Source organism: Manis pentadactyla, chromosome 3 (genome assembly GCF_030020395.1).
Source record: "Manis pentadactyla isolate mManPen7 chromosome 3, mManPen7.hap1, whole genome shotgun sequence".
NCBI lineage: Eukaryota > Metazoa > Chordata > Mammalia > Pholidota > Manidae > Manis > Manis pentadactyla.
Window position 1 is genome coordinate 57,723,377 of NC_080021.1, and position 15,152 is coordinate 57,738,528.

The 15,152-nt window shown below is 42.3% G+C and overlaps 1 protein-coding gene across 1 annotated transcript in view; it reads left to right on the forward strand.

Moving 5' to 3' along the window:
- Positions 1-4,946: 4,946 nt before the first annotated feature.
- Positions 4,947-15,152, forward strand: part of ZNF704 (zinc finger protein 704) — a 222,127-nt gene continuing 211,921 nt past the window's right edge. Inside the window, exon 1 of the mRNA XM_036919445.2 lies at positions 4,947-5,502. Coding sequence (XP_036775340.2) covers positions 5,038-5,502 — 465 coding nt within the window. The 5' untranslated portion in view covers positions 4,947-5,037. The remainder of the gene's footprint in view (positions 5,503-15,152) is intronic.

The window sequence follows — 15,152 nt, forward strand, 5'->3', positions numbered from 1 at the left end:
TTGATAGAACAGATATGGCAGATACAGCTCCTCAAACTGGCTTAGAAAAGATGTCTATAAATAAACATATCCACATATATCTGTATGCACATATTAGACTCAATTTGTGGATTTTTAATAATGGGCATTTGGCTTAATCTTAAAACACATGTCAGCTCAGTATGTTGTATCATGGAACTCAAGGTTGAGAGACCTTAAAGAGTGCACTCATTCATCTTTGAGTTGTGAACTGTGCAGAGACCAGGGGGCTTCACTAGTGTCACATGGCTAGCCATCCCCAGAGCAGGGCTGGGCCCACAGCTCTGGGATCCCAGTCAGTGTTCCTTCTATTGCTTTTCAAGTATCAGTATGAGATGACTAAAGTGATAGGAAACAACAGAGACAGAATCTCTCTCCCTTTTCTCTCTCATCCTCTTTCACTCAATCTCTCTCTCACACACACATATACATGCCGAAATAGTAAGTATGTCCTACATAGAAAAGAAAGTAATTTCATCATTCTTATACTCACTTAAAAAAAAAATCTAAGCCTCTGGAAGTATTTTGAAGAACTATGTTCCAAGTACACTGTGTTTGTTAAAGAGGGTTTAAGTTAATTGCTCATGGAAGAAACATTTATCTGGGTGGAAGTTTAGGCTTGCCTTAGGCTTTCCCCATGAAGGTTGTAATAGATGAGTGATTCTCTTAATCTTTTCTTCATGTGGCGGGATAGCAGTCATCATCTGAAATCATTTTTAAGTTTCCCAGAAGTGTGGAAAAACTAACCTAATCTCACTTTTATAAACTGTTTAATGGGCAAAATTTTATTTTTAGCTTTAAAGTAATTTTTAAAAGGTGCTACTTACCACTCTCAAGGAATCCAACTGTTTCAGGTTCATGAAGACATAAAAGAACTATTGCTGGTGGTTAAAAGTTTGTGTGTATCTGCCCTGGTGGTGGTTATACCTCATAATTTGGAGAGCATGATTATTATTTTTCTGAACTTTGAATTTTAAAAAATTAAGCAAAATGTCACATTGAATCTGATTTACTTTATACAACTCAGATACATGATTTTTAAAAAAAAGCTTTGGGTATCTTTGGGGCTCATAATTCAAAGGCTTAAGAACCATTTTGGATCAGAAGAAACCAGGCATGAGGCAGCCAGTTGCTCTGTGGTTATGGTGCGGCACTTATTCCGAAGCCCATTCTCAGTCTTTGTCATCAGGGCTTCTCAGACTGCTCAGCTAAAGCCTGCTGGGCACAGATGAGAAAGGATCCTATCCCAAGGGGTGAAGATGGAGTTCACTGTAACGCTTGAAAAGGCCCAGTGCTGCAAGTTTCCATTCAAATTTTACATTATACTGCACAGTGTTCTAATGTTTGTTTTAATATATTTATATTAAATATAATATGAAATATATATGAAATATATTAAATATATATGTAATAATCAATTACAATTATACATAAAAAGTAATAAATAATAATGAAATAATAAGAAATTAAGTTTATTAAATAAGTATAAATATTTATTTCTTTATATTAAACTTCCAGCACTCTCTACTCCATCCTCTGCTTTATTTTTCCTATAGCACTTACTGCATCTATGACACCACATAGTTCACTTATTTTCTTTGGTTATTTTCTACTCCCCTCCCCAGTTATTTGTTCACTGCTGTGCACCAGTGCCAAGGACAAGGCCTAGCACTCAGCAGAGCTCAATAAATACATATCAGATGAATGATGGAATGTTTCAAATGATGATGTCTGGAAGACATGGGCCTTCCTTATCCTGTGACTCAGAGGCACACCTCATCCTCAGTGGCGAGCCTTCCTAGTTTTGGAAGTAAAAATGTGTTATGCTAAGGGAACCTGGGGAAGCAAAGCAGCAACAACTTCTCTCAGCTTGCTTGGCATCAGGATATATTTCTTGACTTCTGGGCCCATGAGGGCAGTGTGTTATGAGCCCATATCTTGAGACATTTCTTGATTCCTGATGAATTAGGTAATTTTATTTTACTTCCCACCCTATGTCCTCTGATTTCATGAGCCTGAGCTTGCCTGGATAATGCTGCTTTCCCTGACTGTCTAGATCCTTCTCATCCCTCAAAGCCAGTCTTGGGCCAAACCTGTTTTGTGACATTAGCTTTCACTTAATTGTCTCAATTCTAAAGCCAGGCTTTTTCTACCATTCTGAGGGCGGTCTCTCGGGCCTGGTAGGGCCAGAGAATAGGTGTGTGGGGGCTCCTCTGAGGTGGCCTGAGAGAAAGAAGAAGCTGATTTCAAAGCATATATAGCAATGCTGAAAGAACGTATAGTGGTGTTACAGCCTCTGCCACTACACCACAAACACCAATCACTGACTCACTGAATTCTGACTTTTCCTCTAGTTTTCAGGAAAACATTTATTTTGTTCCATTGGCGGCAATTTCAGATGTAAAAAGCTTTATTCCTGGCCTGACTGCAACCTTTCCATTAAGATGTAGTCCAGCTTTAAATGCATATTGACAATTCTGAGCTTACTAAAAAGAGTTACCTTGTTATTCTTTGAGAGTATCCCAAGCCACCTTGCTCATATACAGCTCTCAATACATTCAATACAAGCCCTCTTAGAGGCCTTCCCTGTGCCAGGCACTCTTCTAAGGTAATTTACATATATTAACACATTATTCTCCAAAACAACTTTACTATTAGATAGATACTACTATTATCCCCACTTTACAGATGAGGAAAGTGAGGTATAGAGAGAGGGTGAGTAAAAGCATAGCTGTGGTAAATTCCAGAATCAGGACTTGAACCCAGGCACTCCAACTTCTGAGACTGTATATCTAACAATTAGCCCACTTGTCTCACACATTTGTTTTCTTTTATCACCCTCCTCATATCTGTCAGCTACGCCCTTGACCCTGATCATTATTCTCCCTGGCCAGAGAGAGATCTTGCTGCCTCTCTGTAAAATTGTCTCCCAAGTGGGCCAAGGTAAAGTTCTTGTAACTGGAATGAAACCACTTCAGTAACTCCTCTCCATTCTTTGTAAACACTCGCTGATACTGATTAGTCCACTTGCAGGCTGGGCCCTGCTGTTCCATGCTTTGATCAAGCACACCCACCTCTTAAAATGATCTAAAGTTTCTCTCTGGAAAGTTTCTCTCTTTGAATTATTGAATGGAATATTTACAAATGAAAAGTTCAACAGGAAACACCATGATCTGAATGGAGTTTAGGGAAGATGAATCTGGTGGTGGTATCTGGAGGTGGTCAGGAGAATGGTGTGTCGCTGAGAAACTGGTGTTGAGAGCTCTGTTGGAAACTCACTTCTGCAGTCATGAAGTACTGTGGGAGGTCTGAGAATGGAAAGGAAGGGGTAGTTTCAAGAGGCATTTCAGAAAGAACAATGGATTGGACGTGTGGACAACTACCTTTATGGATAAGGCAGAGAAGGAGTTAAATGATAGCATTATTCTGTGCCTGAATGATTAAAATGGGAGTGTCTTTACCTGAAACAGGTATATCAGAAGGCTAATCTGCTTTTGGGAGAACAAAAGGTCCATTTTAGAATCTTTGTCATCACCTCGGTGGAAATGTTCAACAGCTGGAAGACACCATGAATGAGCACTCAGTGAGCTCCCTTCAAGTGTTTAACATGATGTTAAACCTCCCACAGTAATTACAATGCAAGGAAGCTGAGAGTGAGGACATACTTTACACTGGCCGTGTGCAGATGCCTGCCAGAGTAGTTTATGAGTTAGACCCTCTGCAACCCTCACCTACAGAGGTGGAATTTGGCATATGATTTGAATGCAAAGAGTATGGCTTCCTATATAACCTAACCCCAAACAGTAGCAAATATCTTTTCTTTGTCACACCTAAAAATCCTCATAAAGTGATGTCATTAATTGTATGACAAACTAGTTAAGTGCTTGGTTTCCAGCCTTGATTTTACCTATATTCATATTTTTAAATAACAAGCCATCCTCACTCCTGCTTGTTTCTTGACAGGTCTGGACAGTGCCAGTAGTCTACAGATTAAATGGTGAGAGCCGGAAACTTCTTGGAATTTACCCATTATGTTCGGGCACTCAAGGTAAACAAGCAGAAATAAAAGCAGACAGATTTTCAGACTTCGCACAGTGCCAAGAGAACTCAAAAAGCAGGGCATAGAATAGTGTATTCAAAAATGAGAGGTTGGCATGCAACGTCATGAAACAGTGTATCAAAAATCCAAATGAGTCTGATGATTTATATTAGGAATCGGCCCCAAATCTCGGATTGGTTCACCTTCCCCGATTTCACATAAACTCAAGAGCAGTCGCCATGCACGTTGGAGACCATTAAAATGACCTGCGGCAAATCTCTTCCTTCAAAGTCTGAGTTTGACCGACGACCTTACTTCCAGCAAAGCCTAAGCCTCCTCACTCCAAGGGGAGTAATCAACTACTAGGGAAGCGTTTGCGCCAGCATCTGAGCCACAAGCTTCGAAGCACCAGATTTTCGGAGGCTGTGGGTAGGTGAAATAAATCCAGTCCGGGTTTTGTCTGAACGGGGGGCCCGGAGAGCTGTGAGGAACGGCTCGCGAAGAGGGGGGAGGTGGTGAAAAACACACAACACAAACAGCTCGCGCCGAGGGACGGCAGCTGTAGGCCCGGACCGCGAGGGCGCAGCCGGCCGGGAGAGGCGCGCGCGGGCCCGGCCGCCGGCCGCATGGAGCGCAGCGCGGCCCGCGGCTCGGGGGCGGAGGCGGCGGAGGCGGCAGCGCGCTGCTCGCTCACACCCACCCCCGCCCGCGGCCGCCGCGCCGCCCCGCTGTAGCTGCCGGCCGCCGGCGTCCCCGCGGGCCGGTCCAGCGAAGGCGGCGCCCGCGCCTCTGCAGCCAGTGGCAGCTGCAAGCCCGGGGAGGCGGCTCCCGCAGCCCCCTGCAGCCCCCCGCAGCCCCGCGCCCCGGGCGCCTGCGACCTCAGCGGCCGCCCAGGGAGGAAGAGGAGGAGGAGGAAGAGGAGGAGGAGGAGGTGACAAACTCTGCAGCCCCGCGCGGCGGCCGGCAGCCCGCGGTCAGGCATGCAGGCGCGGCGTCTCGCCAAGCGCTCCAGCCTGGGCAGCCGCCGGGGGGGCGCCGCGCTGCAGGCGCCCGCCCGGGAAGGCGCCCTGCCCGGGCTCCCGCCCGCCGCCCCGGGCCCGGCCCCGGAGAGCTGGAGGCCGCCGCTGCCGCCGCCGCGCAGCGCGGGGACCGGCCCCCCTCGGGCCGCCGGCGCCGTCGCCGCCTCGTCGCCGGTGCTGCTGCTTCTGGGGGAGGAAGATGAGGACGAGGACGGCGGGAGCAGGCGGCGGAGAGGGCTCGGGCGGGTGGAGGAGAAGCCCCGCGGGGCCGCGGAGGAGGACGAGGACGACGAGGAGGACGAGGACGAGGAGGCGGTCGTCGAGGTGGTGGACGGCGACGACGACGACGAGGATGGCGAGGAGCGCTTCGGGCCCCTCGACCCCGGCCGCGCGGTGGCCAAGGGCCCGGCCCGGGGCGCGCTGAAGGTGCGTGCCGGGCGCGGTGCGGGCGCGGGGGCGCCGGCCCTGGGAGGGACGGGCCCGGGCCCGGGCCCGAGGACGAGGCGCGGGCCGAGGCCGGGGACTGGGGCCGGCGCACAGCGGCCGGGAGGGGTGTGTCAGGCGGCGCCGGCGGCGCGGCGAGGGGGCCACGGAGCTCATGCCTCGGGCCCCCAGCTCCTTTCCCAGGCGGCCCTCCCCCGTCCCTCAGAGGCCGGCTCGGGTTTGTCTCGTGTGGGTGCGGGGAAAGGACTCTTCTCGCTGGTGAGGTAGGGAACTTAAGAGATGGGACGAGGCGGAAGCCGGTTTGCGCCCTATGGGGACGGGCAAGGTAGGAGGGAATGAGATTTTTTTTCTTCCCTGGGGAAGCAGGGGGGTCCCCTTTTCCGTGTTTTGAGGGCTAGTCAAGCTTATTGAAACTAACAGCGGCTTCTCTTGCCAATCTCTCAATCCCTTCTTCATCCAAGAACAATTGTTGATGAGTTTCCCTCACAGGCGCTTGTAAGGGAACCGGTAAGCCCGGTACAGCAAAAACCGAGCCCTTGGTTTCTGCATGCATTTGCTGGCAGTTTTTGGCAGAAGTACCCCCTACCCCCACTCCACTCCCTCCCCTGTTTAAACTCGACATTGTTTAGCATTTTGGTTTTCATCCCTCCTCAAAATTGCAAATAGGAAAAAAAAAGAGGAAATCGGAGAAGTGGGGGTGAGGGTAGGGGTTGGCATTGAAAATGGATTTGAGTTTCTGCTGAGCATTCTAGCAGAATCTCTTGTGCACTGAAGCACCGAGAGATCTTTCCGTTTGTGTATCTTCAGGAGATAAGGGGTTTATTATTGCACAACTGACTGGCTGGGCTTTCAGGCATGCTATTGGACAAAGCAAGCCACGTTGGGGTTCATGCAGAGTGTATGTTGCTAAGAAGTTTTGAGGGCAGCAAGTGGTAAGCTAGGGAGTGAGTGCTTTTTCTCAAGAACAATTCTTAAAAATCAGCTGAGTTAACTATGGGGTTTTCAGAAAGATATTGGTATATCAGGAAGAAAAAATACATAAACAGGCGAGCTTAATAGAGACTTAAAAAAAAAATCTGGGGCTTGCAAAAAAAAACCCCAGCTGCTCAAAACATGAAATTGTGGTTCCAAAGAAACGCTAAACATCAGCATTTAGAATATCCCCAGAGTAGACATAGGCACAAATGTCTTTCCTAGACCACCCTGGAAGTACCAGATCTGAGAGAGAGAAATTTTCAGCAAGTAGTCATTTGAAATGATAGTTTTTGACAGTTGCTTGTTGGAATCCGGACCATGACCACACTCATTATCAGGGCTGCTAAAAAAGCCTGCATTGTATGGCTACAGCATATAGCTGGGTTTGGAATTAAGTCACATGATCAGTGACATTGAGTAATAAAAGAGTATTGCCTTCTTAGCATTTTTGTCCAGAAATACTGAAATATGTCTTGTGGTCTACACAATTTGTGATAGAAAAACTAATTATAATTTATGCTCTGTGATCAAAATAAACCTAATGCAGGAAAAAAAAATCAAACCTATAAAAAAATGGAAAAGCTAGGGTGTGATAGTTCACATTATCAAAAGTGATTGTTCACATCTCCAAACACATATCTGTTAAATTCTTTGAAGATGGGCTTCATTTTATAATGTTTTTGTTACCCACTTATCAAAAATGTATACACTGATTATAATTTTGAAGTAGAAACTTGTTATTATTTTTAACTGCTTTAATGGCATCTTGACACCACATCTGAAGAGATTTTCTAATGGAATATGGTAAGATCATTTTATTCTAATGCACACAAAAATATCAACATCTTATATATATACTTATGCATTCATTTATTCACATATTTATTGAGCACCTCCTATGTGCCAGGTGAAACACATCAGCAAGCACCTTTCAGATGTTCACATCTAATGAGATTGTGATGCATACTCTGAAAAAAATGATGATAATCAGAGTCTGGGAGGAAGAGGAGAAAGCTATTATGGGAAGACCTCCCTGAAGAGGGGACATTTGATCTGAGACCTGAGACATACAGCTTGGGAAGAAGATCTTTCTGAACAGTCTCACAGTGCTGTAATCAAGGTGTTCAGTGGGCTGTGTTCTCATCAGGAGGCTTGACTGGGGAAGAACTCACTTCCAAGCCCACTAGGGTTGTTATCAGAATTCATTAACTGTACCTGTAGGTCTGAGGGTCCCAGCTTCTTGCTGACCCTGCCTGGAGGCTTCTCTCAACTCCTAGGACCCCTCTCCCCTACCCCCACCTATATTTCTGTAGTACTTTGTCATGTGGACTTCCTCAACAAGGCCTCTTACTTCATCGAGCCAGCAAAGAGAATCTTAATACCTGTCTGCTAGCAAAATGGGTCTTATGTAATGCACTGTCATCACAGGAACAGTGCTCCATCATCTATGCTGTAGTCTGTTGGTTAGAAGTGAGTCATGGGTTCTACGACACTTAATAGGAGGAGATATACAAGGGCATGAATGCCAGGGGGTGAGGATCACTGGGGGTCACCTTACGGAGGAACTGAAGATGTAAAGAAAAGACGCATAACCACAGAAGGAAAGTCATTGGAAAAGTCATGGTGGAAGGGACCTGTAACCAAGTACAGGAGTTGACGTTTGACAGAAACAAGGACTTTTCTTCCATTGAATTAGAAGGTGAAAAAAAAATCAGTCCAGATACATATACATCCATTTGTGTACTGGATGATGATCACAGTATTTGTCTTATGGCTTCTATTTTCCCCGTGCGGCAGGAGGAAAGGTCATCATCTGAGAGTGAAGGAGATTTGAAGTAAGAGCTGAAGGCATGAAATGTTGTTGTAGGAGAGCAAATAAATTAGGGAAATCAAATAGAGTTGCCAGACAGTATGAAGAACCCATCTGATGTTTGATGTTTGTGGTTTTACCCTTGTGGTACAAACGGCCTGGGTGTGTGATTTTCCCAACTTCATTCCTTTGACTCATGCACAGATTAATAATAATAAGAATCCTAGCTAAAGTTTATTGAATGTCTGCTGTGGTCAGTACAAGTATAAGTGTATAGTTTCTTTTAAACCTATTACATGTCCATGAGTCAGGCATTATTACTATTATCTTCATTTTACTGAAGTGATAAGCAACTTAGCAACACACTGATGTTAGGTGGTAGAGCAGGGGTTGGAGGCCTGGGCAGTCTAACTCTAGAGCTGGTACCCTTTGCCCTATACTACACTGTCTCTTGTAGACAAAGCAGAGACTGGATTCAGCAGGGATTGGATTTAGTTAGGTGGGTGAGCAATGGAAAGAAACAGAGGACCATCTTATTGAGGAAGTTGGCACAGTTGTGACTACAATGATGGACTATGGGATCTATGAAAAGTAAGGACAGGAAGATGAGGGATGGTAAGACAGCCATGGGTCACTGGTTGGAGGAAACAGAGTTAACCGATAAGATCTATAAAAGAATAGGAATGAAATACAGGACAATTGGGGTTCCAAAATAACATTAATATGAGTGAATATTTGCTGAATACTTAGAAGCCAGGAACTATACAGTGCTTTATATGAAGAAGTATCTCATGAGAAATTATGACTTGGGAATCAATATGGCCCCAATCTTCAACTGAGGGTACTGACTTAGAAATGAAATAGCACCCCTGAGGCTGCATGGCCACAGTGGGAGCATGGCTCCCATCCATAACCTGTGCTTTAGTCACTGAACTGGAATCTCTATATATGTATTTGGAATTTATATGCCTATTTATTTCCAAGAGCATTTGGGGTAGGTGAGGAAATGGAGAAATAGATGCTATGAAGTGTCTGAAATGTCTGAGATGTATTGCTTGATTATTATGAAAGAAGTTAGGCTTTAAATGAGACAAGAGAAACTTTGTATTGTGCAGTTTTCAATTTCTGATCAAAGGAAGCTTACAAATTTGTCTGCCGAGGTAAGATTCTACTCCCCTGCCTCCCCCAAAATAAGCAAGTCTCCTGGGCCTTTGTGTAAGGAGCACTGAGTGGCACAGTAAATAGTATCTTTAACCAAAGTTTAATAAAACAAAACAAACCCAAGGACACTGTCAAATAGACAAAGGATTCAATACTGAGTTGTTCCTCAGTAAAGGCAAAATAGTTGGGGACTAAGATACCAAGTCTCAGGCCTGTGCTGTGGGATGCCTTGTGTTATTAGTTAAGGGAGAAGAACTGGAGAATCTGAAGGGATTGATAATTTACTGGTATAATAAGTTTAGGAAAACCCTGGACATGAAAGATTGCTGATATGTCTTTCAAGATTTCATCTATTGAAAAACAGGGAAGAAAGGCTTTTAAATGAGATAATATATATCCAAGTTTCCACTTTCAGTGCTCAATAAATGTTAATTGAATGGAATCTGCTTTCTGGGTGCCAGCTCTTCAGGGATGGTGAACACTTCTATTAGACTATATATTGACTATCAGATGACTTTAAGAAAACTTTGGCAGGGACTGTGCAAAACACACTGAATTCCAGTTTGCTGACAAGTATGTGTCTTGCAAATGGTCTCTGTTGGCTCCAGCAAGAGCCATGTGCGAAAGATACCAGACAAAGTTGTCATTCACTGAATCATAGACTGCTGAAGTTGGAAGGAAAAAGAGATTAGCAAGTAATCCAATACCCTCGTTTGCCCACTAAGGACACTCAGACTATGAACGGTGAGACTATGAATCTTGTCCAGTTAAGAGTTGCTTAGCAAGTTAGGTGGAGCAGGATTAGCACCCTGGTCTGCCAAGCCTGGGTTATTGCCCTCCTTTCTGTTAGCTCCTGTGCCCAGGAACGATCTGCAGTTTACTCCCTTGAAGTTGTGGTTAGAAGAATAATAATTTTCTGAAGTGATCTACCACTCATTGCTTATCAACTTCTACTTCTGGAATGTTCTTCCTTTGTGAAGTACCTGAGGCAGAGGAGGCCTCCCAGGTGGCTGTGGTAGGATGGGCAGAACCGTCTGTGAATCCTGCCTGGGCCAGTCCCCCATCTCTGTGCAGTTTCCAAGGGGCATGTTTACTCAGAGGATGTAATAAATGGGATATGAGCCATTTCATTGTGAACTGAGAGATGCAGTGCTCATGATAAACTAGCCCAGAAGATTAATTTATACTTAGCCCTTAACTAGGGCCTCTCCTCCATCACCAAAATTGTATTACTAGTTGAACATGGAGTGCCCCGTAATACAGGCATTAGAAAAAGAAGTAGGAGAAGTGAGGAGTCAAGCCCTACCCCAACCTGCTTACCCTTGTCTCTTAGAAGGAGCCAGAGAGAGAGAGCTACAACCGTGTGTGTGCTTGACCTCTTAAAAGCACAGGAGCCCTATTCATTAGTACATCAGTCCCAGTCAGATTACCACATTTATAGCAGCAGAATTTCTGATCTGCACGGACAATTGGTCTTGTCACAATAACTTGTCATAAAGTCTGCTGAGGTCAAGAAAACTTGAACTTTTAGTTGCCCTGTGCAGTCCCATCTTAAGGTAAAAACACATGATTTCCATTAGACTTACTGAAATATTTGAGAACATTTGGAGACCCTCATAACCAACCTTCTGGCCTAGACAAATCTATGTTGTTGAAAGAAGGATGATTTTCTTTGAGTTTGCCATCCACTTTTCTGTTCATTCCCTCAGTAGATGTTTATTATAGGCCATTGCTTGTCACTTTCCTGATAACAGTGAATAAAGTCTACTTTCAGGGAGCCCAAAGTCTAATAAATTCCTGTCAAGTTGCCTACAAAGAGATTTGGAGCACCTTTTCCTCTTTATCTCTAAGATCAAGATCAGATCTGCAGAGAGACCTTACTTGGCTACCACAGTTTGGGATGTAATTTTGATACATCTCCTAAAACAATTGTAGCCAAACAATCTATATGAAAAAGATTATATGGTTTGGCCAGGATGTAATTCCCAAGTAGCTTGTCAAAGGATAAGTTTAGATCGCTGAATTTGACAAGTACTTTGCTCTCCTTTACTAGATGAAATGGAACAGAATATAACTCTGAGATATATGTTGTGAACTCAGAGTGATTAAATTCTTATACTTACTGATGATACTGTTTTGGAAAATCCAGTGTTACAACTTATATGTAGGGGGAAAAGGCTCGACTCTAGAGTTTTGAAGGAGAGTCTGTAATTTTAGAGTAAGAACTTCACAGTAACGTACACAAGGAGTTCATTCATCTTGCAGACCACCATGGGGCTTTGAGTTGAAAAGAAATAAAAGGGTCCTGCATGTCTTCCATGAGGACTGACCTAGAGTGCACTGTCCTCATGCTACAACGATAGTTTCCAGTGATGCACTTGCTTTCCTTAATGTTCTTGTCATAATGGAAGTTGAAGTGAAAGCAAATTTCTCCCTCATTTGAGCTCATTAGGATGGCTAGTTAAAATAAACAGGTGTCAAAAGTTCCCCAACATTTTAAATCCTATTTTTAAAAAGGCCATGTGCATAGTAAGACTTGCATACAGGATAATTTTTTAGTCCATTAATGTAATCTTCATTGGGGGCTTGTTAGTAAGATGGGAGAGAACAGGCTTGAGTCGAAGCAAGTGATCCAGCTAGCTACCTGCACAGTCCCTCTCCCGACTGTTACCTCTCTGTAGATCAAGAAGCAGTGTAACACAGGCTCTGGGTTAAATTCTGGCTTCTCCACTTGCTGGGTGCATGGCCTTATGAAGTTACTTTATGTCTGTATGCTTCAGTATTATCAGCTATAAAATTGAGATAATATTGTTTTGTCATTGCCTGTTATTATTGCATATGGCTCAAAGACCTCCTGAAATTAGACATGATAGCAATTTATTTCCTTTATGGTTTTAGAAAGGAATCTTTTGTAAAACTTTGTTTGAGGATCCAAAGTCCCACAGTTACTTCAACTACTACAACCTCCTCATTCCATGTGACCAAGGTATTTCAGAGAACTACCTCCTGAAATAACTTCATTCATCAGAAGTCTGTGGTGGTCCACTGTATATATGGTGAGCTTGAATCTTCCTTTTCAGTTCAGGAAGCTGTGAGTTATTTATCTACTTGTGCAAAGAAGACAGAGGCAGTCTATCTCTAGGTTCATCACTGCTGAGATCTATAGCTCTTATATTGGAGAAAACCTGGCTACTATCCAAAAGGTTGCTAAAAGGCTTAACACACACATCAAATATGTGTTGTTAAAAGCTGCAGTGAAAATACAATGATATCACTTTCTACCACCCCTAATTTGCATATGGCTGAGATCTCTGAGGCATGGGTTTGCCCTTCCCATCCTTTGTATTGATGTCTAGGACCTGTTGTACTTGTTTGATATGGAAATCATTCTTTGTTCTTTCAGTAGATGGGGTAGTGTAGCCCACACTGTACCTCTAAACTGTTATACCTACTTCCTTCTACTATTAGGGAGATACCCAGAAGGGGAGAAGAGGACTCTGGTTAAACAACATAGGGGAAATACCAGTTAAAAACAGAGATACACAATTTTTTTTAAGTTATAAAATATTAAACATAGAGGAGATTGGAAGAGTAGTACAGCACCCATATACCTGTAAAGAAGTTACTGATCATAGATGCCAAGGGTCTTTTGAATTTCTAATTTCTAAGAAAGTGGTATAGGTTGTGGCATTTATATATTTATTGGATTATAGAGGCTTTTTTCTAGAAGATCTTTCTCTCAAGATACATTTTAGGAAATATTGGTTTACAATTATTTTTCTAAATGGGAAATCCACGGACAAGTGGCTAATACTTAGGGTAAATAGCTAAAATTGCATTATCATAGAAATAGTCACACATGTAGTAAAAGATTAAAATGTTGTTAGTGGGTCATACAAGGTTTGAAGTATTTTACCTCATAAAGCTGATAATTTCTTCAGTGTTAAATTTCTTTGGAAAAAAAAGTATTTCGTGTGGCACATTTTCACTTGTGTATCTATGAATACCATTCTCATGTGCAAGTCTTAAAAACTTGTAGAAAACACTACCCTTCTTGGCAAATCAGGCTCCACTGTGGGTCTAGTGGGGGAGATAGAGGCGTGAGAAGTGCTATCATAACAGAATTAAAAAGTGCCACAGGAGCAGAAATCACAATGTGTTTATACCCAGGAAAATGTACTCAATAATATGTTTTCCACATTCTCAAAGAAAAACAATTGAAAATATCAGAAGAGTCTAAGTGAAAAGAGCATATAAATTCACTAGGATACTGAGACTGACACATTTTCTGTCAACAACAGTATGACCATTGCCAAAAAATAAAAGTAGTTAAACATTTGTGAATGCTGAATACCTTGCATAAGGACTCTATTGGATATTGTTCAGTATTTCTTTAAGTATTACCCAACATTTGATGCATTATAATTTATAAGATCCCTCATAGCTAATTTGACCCTTTTGGTAATCTTGGAAGGTTTATTATTATTACCCCCATTTTATACATGTGGAAAATAAACCCCAAAGAAGAAGGATGCAGTTTCTCTGAAAAAATGTATACATGAGCTCATTTTATACTAAGTTACATAGGTATTTGGCAAACATTTCAGAAAACAGTGGAGCCCAACAGTTTTTTAAATAATTGAAATTGGTATCTAAGCAATAGTGGTAGTTTAAGGAGGAAGAAGACTTTATTTTGGAATAAATAATAAAACATTACTAATATCTCTTAAATTTGGTTAGGACTTAACATTTAATTTAAAGAACACTTTTTAAATAAAGTAAACTTTTAAAGCAGCAAAAGAAAAATAATTTGTTATGTGCAAGGGAACTCCCAAAAGGTTATCAGCAGATTTCTCAGCAGAAACTTAAGGAAGTTTCTGTAGCATTCTCATAAGGAGTAGCATGATATATTCAAAGTACTGAAAGGAAATAAAGACTTCCAACCAAGAACACTTTACCCACAAGGTTATCATTCAGAATTGGAGGAGAGATAAAGAGCTTTTCGGACAAAGAAAAGCTAAAGGAGTGCATGACCACTAAATGGGCCTTAAAAGAAATGTTACATGAACTTCTTTAAACTAAAAAGGCACTAATTAATAATGAGAACATATGAAAGTAAAAATCTCACTGGTAAGGGTAAGTATATAGTAGAGATAGTGGATTAATCACTTATAAAACTAGCATGAAGGTTAAAAGACAAAAGAAGTAAAAACTATAACTACAATACTTAGTTAACAGATACAAAAAATAAAAGGGTGGAAAATGTAAAATCAAAAACAAAATGTGGGAAGGAGTAAATATGCAGTTCTAGAATGCATTCAAATTTAAGTTGCTATCAACCTAGAATAGGCTATATATAGACTGTTATATGTGAGCCTCATGATAAACACAAAGCAAAAACCTATAGTAGATACACAAAAGATAATGAGAAAGGAATCTAATCATAGCACTACAGAAAATCATCAAACTACAAGGGAAGAAAGCAAGAGAACAAAGGGAAAGGAAACTCAAAACAGCCAGAAGAAAATTTACAAAATGGCAATAAGTGCATGCATATGAATAACTGCTTTACTTTAAATGTAAATAGACTAACTGCTCCAATCAAAACACATAGCGTGGCTGACTAGATAAAAAAAAAAAAAAAAAACAAGACCCATCTTTATACTGCTTACAAGAGATTCACTTT